Below are 15,967 nucleotides of genomic sequence, written 5' to 3'. Positions count from 1 at the left end.
CTGGACTCACCCCAAAAATCCACTTTTCCCTCCTAGGCCTCCAGACCTGTGATGAGAGGAGCTGCTGGGAAGTTCTCTGACATGCCCCAGAAACATTTTCCTCATTCTCTTGGTGATTGGCGTTTGACTCCTCATTACTTATGCAAATTTCTTCTGCCTGCTTGAATTTCTCCCCAGAAAATCGGGTCTTCTTTTCTACTGCACCATCAGCCTGCAAATTTTTCAAACTTTTATGCTCTGCTTCCTCTTGAACACTTTGCTGCTTAGAAACTTCTTCCACCAGATACCCTAAATCATCTCTCTCAAGTTCAAAGTTCCACAGATCTCTAGGGGAGGGGCAAAAATGCTGCCAGTCTCTTTGTATAGCAAGAGTGACCTTTAATCCAGTTCCCAAAAGTTCCTAATCTGCATCTGAGACCACCTCAGCCTGGACTTTATTGTCCATATCACTATCAGCATTTTGGCCAAAGCCCTTTAATCAGTCTCTAGGAAGTTTCAAACTTTCCTATATCTTCCTGTCTTCTGAGCACTCCAACTCTCTAGAAAGTTCCAAACTTTCCCACATTTTCCTATCTTCTTTTGAGCCCTCCAAACTGTTGCAACATCTGCCTGTTACCCAGTTCCAAAATCATTTCCACATTTCTGGGCATCTTTACAGTAGCACCCCACTCTCAGTACCAAAATCTGTATTAGTCAGGGTTCTCTAAAGGGACAGAACTAATAGAATAGATGAATATATGAATGGGAGTTTATTCGGAGAATTGACTCACATAATCACAAGCTAAAGTCCCACAATAGGCCATCTGCAAGCTGAGGAGCCAGGAAGTCAGTCCAAGTCCCAAAACCTCAAAAGTAGGGAAGTTGACAGTGCAGCCTTCAGTCTGTGGCTAAAACCCTGAGAGTCCCTGGCAAATCGCTGGTGTAAGTCCAAGAGTCCAAAAGCTGAAGAACTTGGAGTCTGATATTTGAGGGCAGGAAGCATCCAGCACAGGAGAAAGATGGAGGCCAGAAAACTCAGGCCAGTCCTTCTAGATTCCTCTGCTTGCTTTTATCCTAGCTACTCTGGCAGCTGATATGGTGCCCACCCAGATTGAGGTTGGGTCTGCCTCTCCCAGTCTATTGACTCAAATGTTAATCTTTGGCAACACCCTCACAGACACACCCAGGAACAATACTTTGCTTCCTTCAATCCAATCAAATTGACACTTAATATTAACCGTCACACTAATAGAGGCCATAAATGCACAATCCTTTCATTTTACATGTAAGGAATTGAAGCCTGGAGACTTGGACTCTCTTGGAATGTGGGGATTTTAAGTTACAGAACAATAAGTATCACTTGCCTAATGAATGTCTGCCTGGATTTGTAGTTTTTAGATTGATCTCATTCAATCTTTGAAACAACAGCATTATAAGATAAGTAATTGCTGTGGTTTAGATGTGGTTTGTTCCCACCAAAATTCATGTTGATTTTGATGTCCAGTATGGAGTGTTAGGAGGTGGGGCCGAGTAGGAGGTGTTTGGGTCATGGAGGCATAGCCCTCATGTGCAGAGTAATGTCCTCAAATGAGGGTGAATGAGTTCTCTCTCGCAGGAATCGATTAGCTCCCATGGAGTCTGGTTTATCAGTTTCTCTCTCGTTTCCTCTCTTGCCATGTGATGTCTTTGCCCATACCCACCGCTTCCCCCTTTTTTTTCCTACCATGACTTGAAGCAGCCTGAGACCCCCACCAAATGCAGCTACATAATCTTGAACTTTTCAGTCACTAGAATCAAGAGCAAAATAAACCTTTTTTTCTTTATAAATTACTCAATCTCAGGTATTCTAACAACACAAAATGGACTAAGATAGTGATGTTATCATTTAAAAGCCAAAGAAAGTGAAGCTCAAAAAAGATAAATAACTTGCTCAAAGTCAAAGTCAGATAGCTGAGAAGTAACAGAACCAAAATTCAAACTCAAATATATCTAACTACAAAGCTTTGTCTTGTTTTATGTGTTATCTTGACTCTTGACTTTCAGCAAAAATCTTCTTCCACTCTTTTAGCTGCCTACATAATCTGATTAGTGCTGGGTTTTTTTTTCCCCTTGTTTGCTTGTTTCTGTTTTTACTTTTAGATATTGCATCAGTATGAGTTCTAACCTGAGCACAGTCTTTTCTCTGAATATGGAAAAGGGTCTCTCATAATAATTAGAAAATGCTGGCTAGCAATAAAAAGCAACTCCAAACAGTAATGGCTCAATAAAATAGAAATATATTTCTTCTCCTTGAAGAGGTCCTTTACATCCCTTGTAAGTTGGATTCCTAGGTATTTTATTCTCTTTGAAGCAATTGTGAATGGAAGTTCATTCATGATTTGGCTCTCTGTTTGTCTGTTACTGGTGTATAAGAATGCTTGTGATTTTTGCACATTAATTTTGTATCCTGAGACTTTGCTGAAGTTGCTTATCAGCTTAAGGAGATTTTGGGCTGCGACAATGGGATTTTCTAAATATACAATCATGTCATCTGCAAAGAGGGACAATTTGACTTCTTCTTTTCCTAACTGAATACCCTTGATTTCTTTCTCTTGCCTGATTGCCCTAGCCAGAACTTCCAACACTATGTTGAATAGGAGTGGTGAGAGAGGGCATCCCTGTCTAGTGCCAGTTTTCAAAGGGAATTTTTCCAGTTTTTGCCCATTCGGTATGATATTGGCTGTGGGTTTGTCATAAATAGCTCTTATGATTTTGAGGTACGTTCCATCAATACCAAATTTATTGAGTGTTTTTAGCATGAAGGGCTGTTGAATTTTGTCACAGGCCTTTTCTGCATCTATTGAGATAATCATGTGGTTCTTGTCTTTGGTTCTGTTTATATGCTGGATTATGTTTATTGATTTGCGAATGTTGAACCAGCCTTGCATCCCAGGGATGAAGCCCACTTGATCATGGTGGATAAGCTTTTTGATGTGCTGCTGAATCCGGTTTGCCAGTATTTTATTGATGAGTTGTTGGGTGCTGACGAGTTGATGGGTGCAGCACAACAACATGGCACAAGTATACATATGTAACAAACCTGCACGTTATGCACATGTACCCTAGAACTTAAAGTATAATAAAAAAAAAAAAGAAATATATTTCTTACTCATCTAAATAGCCCATGACAGTTTCAGGTCTGTGGAAGGGCCCTGGTCTACATAGCCTTGCAGGAAGCCAGGCAGAAAAATGTTCTACTATTTTCAATACGTGATTTCCAAGGTTTTCCTGGAAATTGTCCTGTAGTGAGCAGGTAAACATATTCTGGAGGATCGTATTAGGCATTTTTATGAACCATCTTGAAATTATGCCACTTCTAACTCTGTAACTAGAGTTCAGTCACATGGCCTTACATATCTCCAAAGGACGCATGCTCCAGGCACATCCCTAAGAACCCAAAAAAAAAACAAGAGATAGAAGAACTAGCCTGTTTCTACCACAGGGTCTTTGCATGTTATGTTCAGTACAATACTGGCATTCAGCAAATAGTAGAAAATAAGGAGATTTGTGTTTGCTGTACTTGTGACAATTTATGTTACTGATTCTTCTTCTTTAAACTTATGTGAAGTTTTCTGGTGACCAAGGGAATCCAAGTCTTTATGAGGCAGGTATTATAGGTTTAAAGATTCTATTCCTGAATGCTTAACAAGGTTACACTTGTCTCAAAATCCAAATGAATATTTTTAGAGATCCAGAAAAAAATCTCTTAGTCTGAGCCAGTTTCCTGATTGCAAGTTTACATTATTATATATATATTTTTTATTTTCAGAATCCACTTATTCTGTCTTCTGTTTTATAGCAGTAATATTTAGTCCAAAGATAATATCCAGACTGTGCTTAAGAGTCTTTTTTTCACAGTCACATGATGTTTGATTTTATAATTCTCAACCTACAGATGAGAAAACAAAGACTTGCGAGATCTAAATAATTAGTAGTGCATTACTGAGCAGGAATTTGAAGTCATGTTTGTCTCTAAAGTCTATATTTATAACAACAGTTCATTTTTCTTTTATATTCTATTTGCCCCTTAGACTCTATGTATCTGGAGGGCAGAGACCTTACGTCTGTCTCTGTATCAGAGGATATGATACAGTGCTTAGTACATGGGGCAAATGTATTAGCACATGGGGGGTGCTCAATAAACTTTTGTTGAATGAGTGAAAATATCAGAAGTTTTTCTCATGACTCAATATCACCCTAAAAACTCTTAGAAAAGATGTAATCCATCCACAACCTGAGCCACTACTTCACTGCAAGCTTTAACTGTTAGTATGAAATACGAAAGTACCTCTTTGAAAATAAGCTTTGAGAAAACCTTTATTGGTTTTATAAATTTTGAAATTGCAAATCTAATAGGAAAGCGATTAGATGGAGGAAGAGATCCATCCAGCTCAAGAGATGGATTTTACAGGAATTCCAGGATTTGTTTGCAAATTGCTTTCTATAGAAAGTTTACCATATGCCCCAAATAGGATTAAATGTATTGCTTATGATACATTTTATGAAAACAAACCTTGGGTATTCATCTGTTTCTTATTGTAAATGGAAAATTCATGGTACAGGTAGAGCTTTTCATTGCAACAATTATAACAATTGTTATAATTATTATAATCATGATTAAAATTTCTCCTTATCACACCATTGCAATTATAACTTTTTTGTTACCTCTTTTGCCCACTTAAAATATCTAAAGATTAGAGGTAGAAGCAAAGTATTAAATAGAAACTACATGATGTCTTTTAGAGGAAAACAACATATAAATATAAAATTTATTTTTTGTTTAGTTTTATGAATTGACATTGTAGTTTTGTGATTTGCAAAAGCCAAGAAATCTTGGGGTATTTCGAATCTCCATTATAGCCTGCATTAATTTTTCCTTTCATTCAACCTACCAGTCATTTATTTTTTCATACATTCATTCCCACAGACTTGTATTGGGTATTTTCAAATTGCTTGTTACTCCCACTTATAGGTATCACTAGCAAGGTAAACCTACATAAAATGTTGTCCATTTTCTTGGAAAATTTGCATTTCAGTGATAGACACAAAAAGGAAAGAATTGTGATAGGGCAAGATAAGTACTAAAATAGATGTGTGTACAGATACCGAGTCACTAGGGGAGGGAGCTGGTGATATTGGTGGTTGTTTGAAGCTTCAACTATTAGTATGAAAGACGAAACACAAACACACCGCACACATATATGTATATAGTTCTTCCCTTTGATTCTGAGCTCCTGGATTTTCTGAGTCATGTTTCATCCATTTTTGCATTGAACACAACACAAAAATCATCCTTGCACATATTTTTAACTCAACAGATATTTACAGAATTAAATAAATGTATTATCTTTGTGTAAATAATCCTTTCTTGATTTGTCAACAAGATGTGATAGTTGTGACAAATATTGGTTCTAGCTAGCTCTGAACTACATTTCACCATTTGTAAGTGGTGTGACCCAAGCAATAAATATGTGAGTTATTGTGTTGCCAACATTTGGCTCTGAGGATACGGAAATGAATACTATGGGTCTCACTCAACAATCCCCCAGCTTCTCTTGTTTCCTTGTTCACATTTTCAGCTCTGTGCTGGATTAAACTGAGATTTAAATAAGATTTTAGGACTTTCTGTAGGAGGAAAGGTGACTTTTTGTTTGTTGGTTTCCTTTGGGATGGTTGACACATTGTGAGTGCAGCCAGGCTCGCTGTAATTTATCAGAATTCCTTGGATGAGAGTTGATTCCACAGTGAACTCAGAGAGACCCCATTCCCAGAGCTTCTGTCTTGTTTGTTTGCCTGTAGGGAGTGCTGACTGGGAGAAACAAATCTTTGTCTCTTAGGACAAAGGCAGCCACAACCTAGCTGGGGAAGAAACTATCATTTATAATTTGTAAACTCCCCAAAGTGTTGCTGAAAAGCCTCCAAGTGTTTTCTGTATTTGGGTCTGTGATGGTTGCTTTATATACTACTGTGACTACCGACACAGAAGAAAGCCAGTTTTAGGAACACAGTGAAAATGTGAGCCCCTCTCAAGCACAATATGGTTGCATAAAAAAATGAATTTTCTGGCTTTAACTATAGACCTTGCACAGAGAACAGAAATTTGCAACCTAGGTACCAACATGTGATATGACCTGGTTATTTCCAGCGAGTTTCTGGAATCGTCTGTGAAAAGTACAGTTCTCAGGCAAAATGAGCTTCTCCACTACTTTTCTCATTTAAAACTTTAGATTGAGGTATGGCAATCTACATGGTGACTGGAAATTTATTTTCTGGGAATTTATAATAAACACACACACAGTCTGACTGCAATATCTGAAGATCCTATACAAATATTAGGCCCTGGGGACTGAGGGCATTTAGAAGTCTAAGGGATGATGTATGTGAAAAGATTTTATGGGCTGAACAATATGTGCTACAGAGGAAGAAGGTGGTATTTGAGTTGGCGTCGCACAGTATGAGAAACTACACCTTTTCTCTCTTTACTTGGCCAGAATGCCTTGAGATCAGAGTATCCAGTTTCAAACTAAATTAACAGCCTGGTGCACAACACAGGACTTGTCAAGATAATAGAACCAGTGGAAGCTGAATGCCCCTGAACTGATGCCTCTAACAGGGTCCTGTTAAAAGAAATTGCAAAGTACATTGTATTCATTATAGGTTAGATTCCAATGGTTTAATAATTAAATTTATGTTCATATGAGTCCCATATTTCAGATATTTCCAAGAGAAGTCAAAGAAGATTCCCAGGCAGCAGTAGCTACATTCTAAGAAATAACTATTTGGAGAAATTCTGTAAGAATGAACTGAATCTGGTTGAACAATTGACAATTCTCTTTTCCGCAATGGTGTCAACCTCCTTCAGTGCAGAGTCAAGGCTTTGTGCTAGAAAATCTATACATGAACCAGGTATTTGGTGATTCTAAAAAGCCAGAGCCTAGAGAAAAACAAACAAATAAACAACAACAAAAAAAAGCCTAGGAGACTTCCTTTCCTCAAGAATGAATGAAGAATGAGAATCTCTGATGGACTAGCATAATCCATCCATAGTTTTAAAAGAAATAGAACAATAGTTCCCAAACTGTGTTCCCTACAACACTAGTTTTGCAAGATATTAAAGATATGTCCAGAAAAGGTAGTTATTAGCTAAATAAATTTGGGAAACCATGCATATTATCAATATTATCCAAAAGCTTTGCAGGACATATAATTATGACAAGTCTCTGGGGCTGTCATTTAAAAAATCAGTTTAATAATATTTAATCCAGAGCTTCCTGAACTTATTTGTTCATAAACATTTTCAAAGGACACACAACAAAATCTGGAATTGCCAATTTAGAAATGTTTAATCCAAAAAAGTCATATATACCCAATACCAAAACTGTGCCAAACACCCTCAACTTAGTTCTTATTCAGAGACAACACAGCCTTTGAGTTAGGATTTTTTTGTGACCATAAGCTCTCATTCATTGTTCAGTACAAGAGAAAACATCCAAGAATGAAGCTTTCAATTCGTTTGAATTCTGGAAAACATAGGATTTGGTTCTTCCAGATGACTTTCGTTGTAGGTGACTGAACAGTTTTAATTGATATGTTGACATGATGAGCATGTTTTAGGCATTTCCTGAAAGGTTAGTGTCAAAAGAAATTAATATCCTGGTGGGCTTGTGTTTTTCTCTGAGGCAGATATTGATGAATGTTCAGAGGGAATCATTGAGTGCCACAACCATTCCCGCTGCGTTAACCTGCCAGGGTGGTACCACTGTGAGTGCAGAAGCGGTTTCCATGACGATGGGACCTATTCACTGTCCGGGGAGTCCTGTATTGGTAAGCAGCTTTCAGGCGTGCCCTCCAGCCACTCGGACCTTTGCAGGAGGTGCAGCTTGCTTTGGTACTCTGTTCAGCTCCCAGTGTTACGACCATTCATTGGTTAAACGCATCAGTTTTCAAGTTGTCTCCCTCTACAATTCAGGGATTAGGCCAGGGATCATGCAATGTGGTGTGCTAGAATTTTTATATAGAAACTGTGACAGAGGAACAAAGCCTGGGACTGTGTGTAATGGCTGTGTTCTAAGGAAAACCTTAGACTTCTTAATTATTTCTAAGGAAAACCGTGATGACTTACTGAAATTTTTGACAGTTTGAGAGGCAACTGTAGAGATGAGGAAATATTAAATAACACTGGATACTGGATTTAGAATAAGAAAGTTTAGTTTGAATCTCATCTCTTATACTGCAAATGTCACTATAGTCTCTCATCCTTCATCTGTGTATATGGTAAAAATGGGGTAACAATATACATATTATTAGGATTAAACAAGAATACCCCCTATTTAAAAACTGCAAGATTTGAATTGGTGCACATATATGATATAGTTGCATTAACATTATTGTTGTTATTGCCACCACCATCATCTCTTGAAAAGTCTCCTTTATTGGTTGGGTCTCTCCTTGTGGTTCTGTTAAACACTGATCACGGGAAATTAGCAGATGGAATTATTCACCTTCAAGACCTTACAACTTTCATGAAAGCCAAACAACTGATCAAAAACATAACTGTTTCCATGAGAACCTTAGCCAATCCAATTCTTTCATGTTGTGTCACCTCTGTTGAATTCTTAATGCTGATTTGGACCAACCTAGGGGGCAGGCATTCTGACCTTGGGTTTCCAAAGTTCAGTTTGCTGAATTAGAAAGTGGGAATTTGATTTTGAAAATTTGTTTTCTCTGCTTAGGGTGTGTGTGTGTGTGTGTGTGTGTGTGTGTGTGTGTGTGTGTGTGTGTGTATTTTTTTCCTAAAGGCTGCTGCTGAGAGTGTTTTTTCAACTTCTCCACTGATGTTGATGTAAAGCAAAGATGAATTACAGAACAATGGCCATGTGGCATGAATTATTCCCCAAAGTCTTGACATTAGTGTTGAGAGGCATGTAGTGTAGTTACTAAAAGCATAGACTTTTGGGCCAGATGTTGGCAGTCAAATTCCAGCTCTGCTGCTTCTGTTTACCATGGACAAATTTTTATCTAGTCTTTACTTCACCTATTTTGTCTGTAAAATAGAAATAATGTTTATATCTTATTGAGTGTTGTAATAATTAATTGAATTAATATCTGTTAAATGTTCAAGAAATGTTAGCTGTTATTTTAAATGTCACAGCATATTCAGCATTCTACCCCATACTCTGTTCATATTTCTTTTCCTTTACATATTGCCAGGTACTTCTGTACATATGCAGCTCATTGTAAATCAATGTTATATGAATAGGAACAGCTCAAATGGCTATTGTTGAGGAATGAAGATAGAATATTAACATATGACATTAAGCACGGTGACTAAAAGAAAATTTTTATTTTTACAGATCATATTTGACATTATTAAAAGAAGAGACTCTTAGATTTTTTTAGTGCACAAAGGACCTTAGAGACCAGCTAGTTAAAACAATTTTATTTATGTATTCATTTATTCTAGTTTTAAGTTCAAGGGATTCATGTGCAGGTTTTTTCCATGGGTAAACCACACATTGCTGAGGCTTGGTGTACAGATAATCCTATCACCAAGGTAGTGAGCATAGTACACAATAGGTAGCCTTCCAAACCATACCCTTCCCCTTTCTTCCCTCCTTAGGCAGTCCTCAGGTGTCTTATCTTTGTGTCTATGTGTATTCAGTGTAGTTAACCAATTTTATAACTGTTTGGACCTGCCATGGGACGGCACACTTCTCTGCCTTTATGTACACTGTTCCTCTGGCTGGGATGAAACATGATGATTCACATATGAATTTCATTTTCCTAAATTTAACTCATGTTTCACCAAGTCCCCATGAAGTATTCTTTGATGCCTTCCAAAGACTTGTCACTCCTCTCTTCTGCTAATTCTAGACCTTTTTCCTGAGTGAATGTTTCAGTAGCTTCACTTATATAATATATTTGCTCTCTAACTAGACTATGAGCTGCAAATGGGCTTTTTTCTTCTGTTTCTTCAGTGAGACCCTTTGCTGATGGTTGTTTGTTTAATAAATGTGAAAATGCAATCATATCATACGATCAATAAAGAAACTCAGTCTCAGAAGGGTGACACCTCGTTCCCCGCCACATAACTGGTTTGGTTACAAGTTGAGGATCAGACCTAGGTCAAGGGAGAATCTAGGAACAGTTTATGCCTCTTGTTTCAATCTTACCCGTACAGCCCTATCACCCTCATAAATGTCCCTGGCACTTGTCCTGGTTCTCATTTCTCTCTAACAAACATGCTGCGTGGCTTGCCTGAAGGAGGAGGTGAAATTCCTGCACTCTCAAGGAGCCTCTTTCTTCATCTACAAACTGATCCCTGTTTTGCAAAGGAAAACCTCAGTGAACTGGACTCCTTGGAGTTGGAGTTGTTTGGATTAGTGGCATTTTTAATTTGAGTAATAGTCTGAATTTCTTTCATTTCCACGTTTTTGGGAAAATATTTGTAAATGATCCTTCATAAGGACAGAAATCTGACCCTCACTTAGTATTTCTGCGGTAGTTGGGAATACTCTGTTGGTTCAGAATATTTCTTGGACAAAAAAAAAAATGTAAGTCAGATAGTGATACTTTCTTATTATGGCCTTCTAATGCCTTCCCAATGAATGTAAAATAAATTTCTAACTTTATATGACCTTCATGGTTTTAGACGATATTGTTCCTGCCTGCTTCTTGGACTCATTTGCTGTATATATATAAGTCTTTTTGATCTTTTCATGCCTTGAACATGACAAAAAGCTCATTCCAGTTTCAGGGCCTTTGCCTTTACTGCTCTCTCTGTCTGGAGCTCTCAACACCTCTCTTGTTGTATGTGCTGTGTTATTTAGGTCTCAGACAAATGCTACTTCTTCATGGAGACCCTCCGTGACTTTTCTCTGAAATAATCCTTCCCTACACTTTGTTATAATACTCTCTTTTATATCTTTTTAGCATTTTTATTCACATGCACATGTGTGTAATATTCTCTTGCCACAAGTGTACAAGTTGTTTGAGGGCAGAGACCTTGTTTGCCTTTTACTACTCTACTCGCAGCCCCTAAGATAATACAGTCAAAGAGAAGGCATTCAGTGCACATGTGTCAAATGATTGAAGGCATGGACATTCAAAACTGTATCAAGTCAGATTTATTTTCTATTTTGTTTGATATAACTAGTTGTGTTGTGTAGATTGTGGTGCATGACATAAGATGTTAAATATCACAAAACCATATGAGTCTTTTATTTAAAAAAAAAAAGTTTATTGAGAAAAGCCATCATACCAGCATTGTTTTGGGTCTTCTGGGAATATGGTTATGAACAAGTTAAGATGTCTGTTCTTGAGGGATTAATAACCTGACACATTCTGGATCATAATAACGTAGCTTAATGGCACTGAAAATGAGCACATCTGAATAAACCCTAAATAATATCAACCACTAATGCTTACATTTAAAAGAAATATCAGCATCTAAAATAACTCTTACAATTTTTTTAAAAGTGGTTTGCAACGTGTACTCAGCTATGTTTTTTTCTTCAGACAGTGGCATATGTTATCATCTAAAATGTATCAGTTGAGGCTTTTAGAAGAATAGTCTCATGTCACTCTATGTCACTTTTTGTCAGATGAGGATAATAGCACCTTCACTACTGATTTTATCCATTACTGTAAGCCTTGAATAATATTGATATCATAAAGAACGGCATGCTTGCAAGATTTATTTTATGAGAAAAAAATGTTTAAGATATGCCTTTTTCTCTTAAAATGTAACATATGATTGAAGAAATGACCAGTCCTAGTACTGCAGAGGTAGACAGAATCACTATTCTTGAAGAGCTTGTCAGAGTTAGTTTCTTCTGTCTCTCTCTGTCTTTGTCTGTCTCTTTTTAGCTTGTGTATCTTTATAATGCCAGGAGAAAATAGTACACAAAAATTTGTAAATTAATATTTGTGGAAGAAGATGATGACAGTGATTTGTTGGTACTGTAGGGTACAATGCACTCTGTGCTTTGATGTACTGGTAGGAGTCAGTGATTCTCAGTTTTAATATAGAAGTTGTGAGCAATTGCTCTTTTATCTAGGCATAGTTATCTGTGTCATTTAGAAATGAGAAGAATATATAATTAACAATGGCATGCATAAACAGCAGTACTTTGCATATTTTAAAAATAAGATTCAGACTCCTCAGAATGTCAATCAGTTTCCAAAATATTGCTCCCACAAATGAAACTTTATTTTCCTCTGTTCGCTAATATACTTTGCATAAATACTCGAGCCTACTCAAATTCTTATTCTGCTCTTCCCAAATCCTGCATTCTCTTTCCTCTACTCCTTTGCTTGTATGCTTTTGCCTGACTATCCTCATAGCCCATTTCCATTAGTTAAAATCCTGATGAAGTCTTACTCTGTAAAGCAGGGATTCTCAAAACTGTGTCATAGATTCATTGGAGTAGTGAAATGGGAGAGTTCCCTGTCCCCCTTTGCAGGACTTGTGACAAAAATGTGGCTTGTCTGATCACCTGCCATATGCTCCCGAACCCCTTACAGGAGGGGGGAGTACACAGATGGGCAGGTGCAGGAGCTGGGGCAAGCACTTCTGGGCTCTGGCCCCACAACGGCATCTAGGGGTGGGTGCCTGAAACTCCTGAAGCCCAACTGGGTGTGTGTTACAGTATGTTCAGATAGCTTTGCAGTCCCTAGGCAGCTTAAGTATTAAATGGCTCAGTGGACCCTCTGCCTTTTCACAGAGGGCCAGTGCAACAGCTTTCTGTGTCTCAAGCTCTTGTCTGGTGTCCAGGAAAAATCAGATCACAAACAGAGTTGAAGGATGGTGAATGTGGGGTTTTATTGCGTGGTAGAGGTGACTTTCAGTGGGATGGATGGGGAGCTGGAAAGGGGATGGACTGGGAAGACGATCTTCCCCTGGAGTTTGACCGTCCAGCAGCCAGACACTCCTCTCTGAGTGTCCCCAGCCAAACTCATTTCAACATTCAGATGCTCCTTCTCTTCTCTCATTCCCTGCTGCTCTTGCTGTTTATCTGTTCATCTGCTTGTGGAGCCTTGGTTTTGGGGTTTCTATGGGTACAGGATACCCATAGATACCCCATACGGTGTACAGGATCCCGGGTACAGGATACCCATAGGGTGTGGTGGGCCAAAAGGCAACTTTTGGGTGTGAAAACAGGAATGCCTGTTCCCATTTAGGGCCATGGGTTTCCAGATTTGAGGTTGGGGCCTTTGCCAGGGAGCTGCCTTTTTCTACCGAGTATTTCCATCTCCTGTCCATATCAGTAGCTTTTTAAAACTACCTGTAATGGGGCATCACACATCCTGGAGATTCACATTCAGTTGGTTTGGTGTGGGACCTAGATTGACATCATTTTCTAAAATTTGTTTAAATTTATTTTTTTAAATTCATAATATTTTTGCATATTTATGGGGCACATGTCATATTTTGCCACAACCATAGAATGTGTAATGATCAAGTCAGGGCATTTGAGGTGCCTATCACCTTGAGTATTTATCATTTCTATGTGTTGGGAACAACGCGAGTCCTCTCTTCCAGCTATTTTGAAATATATAGTACGTTGTTGTTAACTATAGTCACCCTACTCTGCTATCAAACATTGTAACTTAATTCTTCAATCTAACTGTATGTTTGTGCCCATTGACCAACCTCTCTTTAACACCCATTCCCCAACCTGCACACCCCTCCCAGTCTCTCGTATTGATCATTCTCCCTACCTCCATCAGATCAATTTTTTTAGCTCCTACACATGAGTGAGAACATGAAATATTTACCTTTCGGTTCCTGGCTGTATTAGTCTGTTCTAATACTGCTATAAAGAACTACCTGAGACTGGGTAATTTATAAAGTAAAGAGGTTTAACTGGCTCATAGTTCCATAGGCTGTACAGGAAGCATGGCTCAGGAGGCCTCAGGAAACTTACAATCATGCTGGAAGGTAAAGGGGAATCAGGCTCGTCCTACATGGCTGGAGCTGGAGGAACAGAATCAAGGTGGGAGGTGCTGTGTACTTTTCAACAACCAGATCTCATGAGAACGCACTCACTATCATAAGAACAGCAAGGGGAATGTCCACTCCCATGATTGAATCACATCCCATCAGGCCCTTCCTCCAACACTGGAGATTGCAATTTGACATGAGCTTTGGGTGGAGACACAAATCCAAACCATGTCACTGGCGTATTTCATGAAGTCATTTAAAAAAAGACTACAAGTGATTATTGGAAAGACTATTTGGCCAATGTAGAGAACTACTGTCATTTAGTTCTTCTAGTAATAACAATACAAATTTACAATACAAATTTCTCCCCTCTTATTTTTCTTCATAGCCATTTATTTGCCATTCTTTTATAGAATTTAGCAGATTAATGTTCTTAATTACATCTTTATCACCTACAGTACAATTGAGATTTTTTTGATACATTTCTATCAATTAACATTGAATTAAATTGTATTGGTTGTGCTTTTTATTTAGTTATGAAATAAAATGATTCATTCACAATAAAGCCCATATTGTTGCTAGAGACACACTCAAAGATGACATACAGCTATTTTTATGGGATGGAACACCTGTTGGCATTCCATTATTATCTCCTTTATAAAACTTAGTTGGGTGAAACAGTCTCCCAGACTCTGGAGCCTGCTCTCAGGCCACTGTAAATGGCACAGTGAGGATTTACTTCTCAGAGTACTGCCGAAACCATGGTCACCATGCAAAGCAGTATGAAACAACCAGAAAATATTCTACCGAAATCCCTTGGGAAAGAAATTTCCATTTTATCTGGTGGATGTGTCAGGAATAATTGAAATGGCCTAAGAAAGATTTTGCTTTGACTACTTCTGCTCAGTGCCTGTTTTCCATAGGAGTGGAGATAAAAAGGGATAGAACCTGGAGGTGCTCTATCTATAAAAGTGCTCTCAGTGACAAACCTCACTGAAGGCGAGGGGAGTTATGAAGCCTTAGCAGGCAATACTGTGATGTAATGGGAGGCAGGTTTTAAGGACATAAAGCCTGGATTCAGTCCCAAATTGGCCTCTTTCTAGCCGAGCAGCATTTGGAAAGATATTTAACCTTTCAAAGCCTTAGTTTTCTTAGTGTGCATTGATTAAAATAAAACTTACAATAGAACTTTTTCTAATATGTGTTTTTATATGCAAATTTCCTGACAAGTATTATATAATAGTCAACGCTTGACATCCCTCCACCTTAGTTCCCTCACCTGTCACATGAAAATGATAACAGTAATACTAATAAGACATAACGTTTATTGAGAGCTTACTTTGTGCCAGACATTGCTCTCAGCAATTTACAAAAGCATCAACCTCATAGGCTGCTGTGGAGTAATCATGATAATTAAGTGAACTAACAAGGGAAAGCAGCATTCAGGACTTAGGTTTTAAGCATTCAATAGATGTTATTTTCATTAACTGAACAACTACATGATGTGCTAGACACAGAACCAGGTAATTTCATGTATTTTCTAATTTAATTTCACAATGACCATGGGAGGAAAGCCCTCTTACTGTCCCCATTGTAAAGGTGAAGAAAATGTGAGCTCAAGGATAAAGAGAACTTGTCCCAAATTCCACAGCTGATAAATGGCACACAGAAGTCATAATCCAGGTGTGTTTGATCCCAAAGCTTCTGTTCTTAATATGTTCACACTGTACTGCTTTCTGGAAGGGAGGAGACCAGTGATGGACTCGTAGCTAAGGGAGATGTTAGCCAGAGCAGTTGGAGATCGAAAATACAAGGCAAACGAAGCATGAGAGAAAACAGGTGAGACCCAGATGGACAGTTACAATATTATCTCCGTGTCATGAGCCCTAGGAACTTATTTTATTCACTGGACTCAAGGGATGTGTTCTGGGGCCATCCTTCTGAGCCATGGGCAGGATGACTAAGCGACATGTTTTTGACAGTTAATCTGAAAGCACCTCAGCC

At 38.2% G+C, this 15,967-nt stretch overlaps 1 protein-coding gene across 2 annotated transcripts in view; it reads left to right on the top strand.

The window, feature by feature from the left end:
- NELL1 (neural EGFL like 1) overlaps positions 1-15,967 on the top strand; it is a 949,455-nt gene that overhangs the window by 896,816 nt on the left and 36,672 nt on the right. The window contains exon 16 of one of the 2 annotated variants that reach the window (XM_005578389.4): positions 7,702-7,842. The exons of the other annotated variant lie outside the window; for it this stretch is intronic. Coding sequence (XP_005578446.3) covers positions 7,702-7,842 — 141 coding nt within the window. The remainder of the gene's footprint in view (positions 1-7,701; positions 7,843-15,967) is intronic. 2 annotated transcript variants of the gene reach the window in all.

This window comes from Macaca fascicularis, chromosome 14, assembly GCF_037993035.2.
Source record: "Macaca fascicularis isolate 582-1 chromosome 14, T2T-MFA8v1.1".
Taxonomy (NCBI): Eukaryota; Metazoa; Chordata; class Mammalia; order Primates; family Cercopithecidae; genus Macaca; species Macaca fascicularis.
This window is presented reverse-complemented; position numbering and strand designations above follow the sequence as displayed.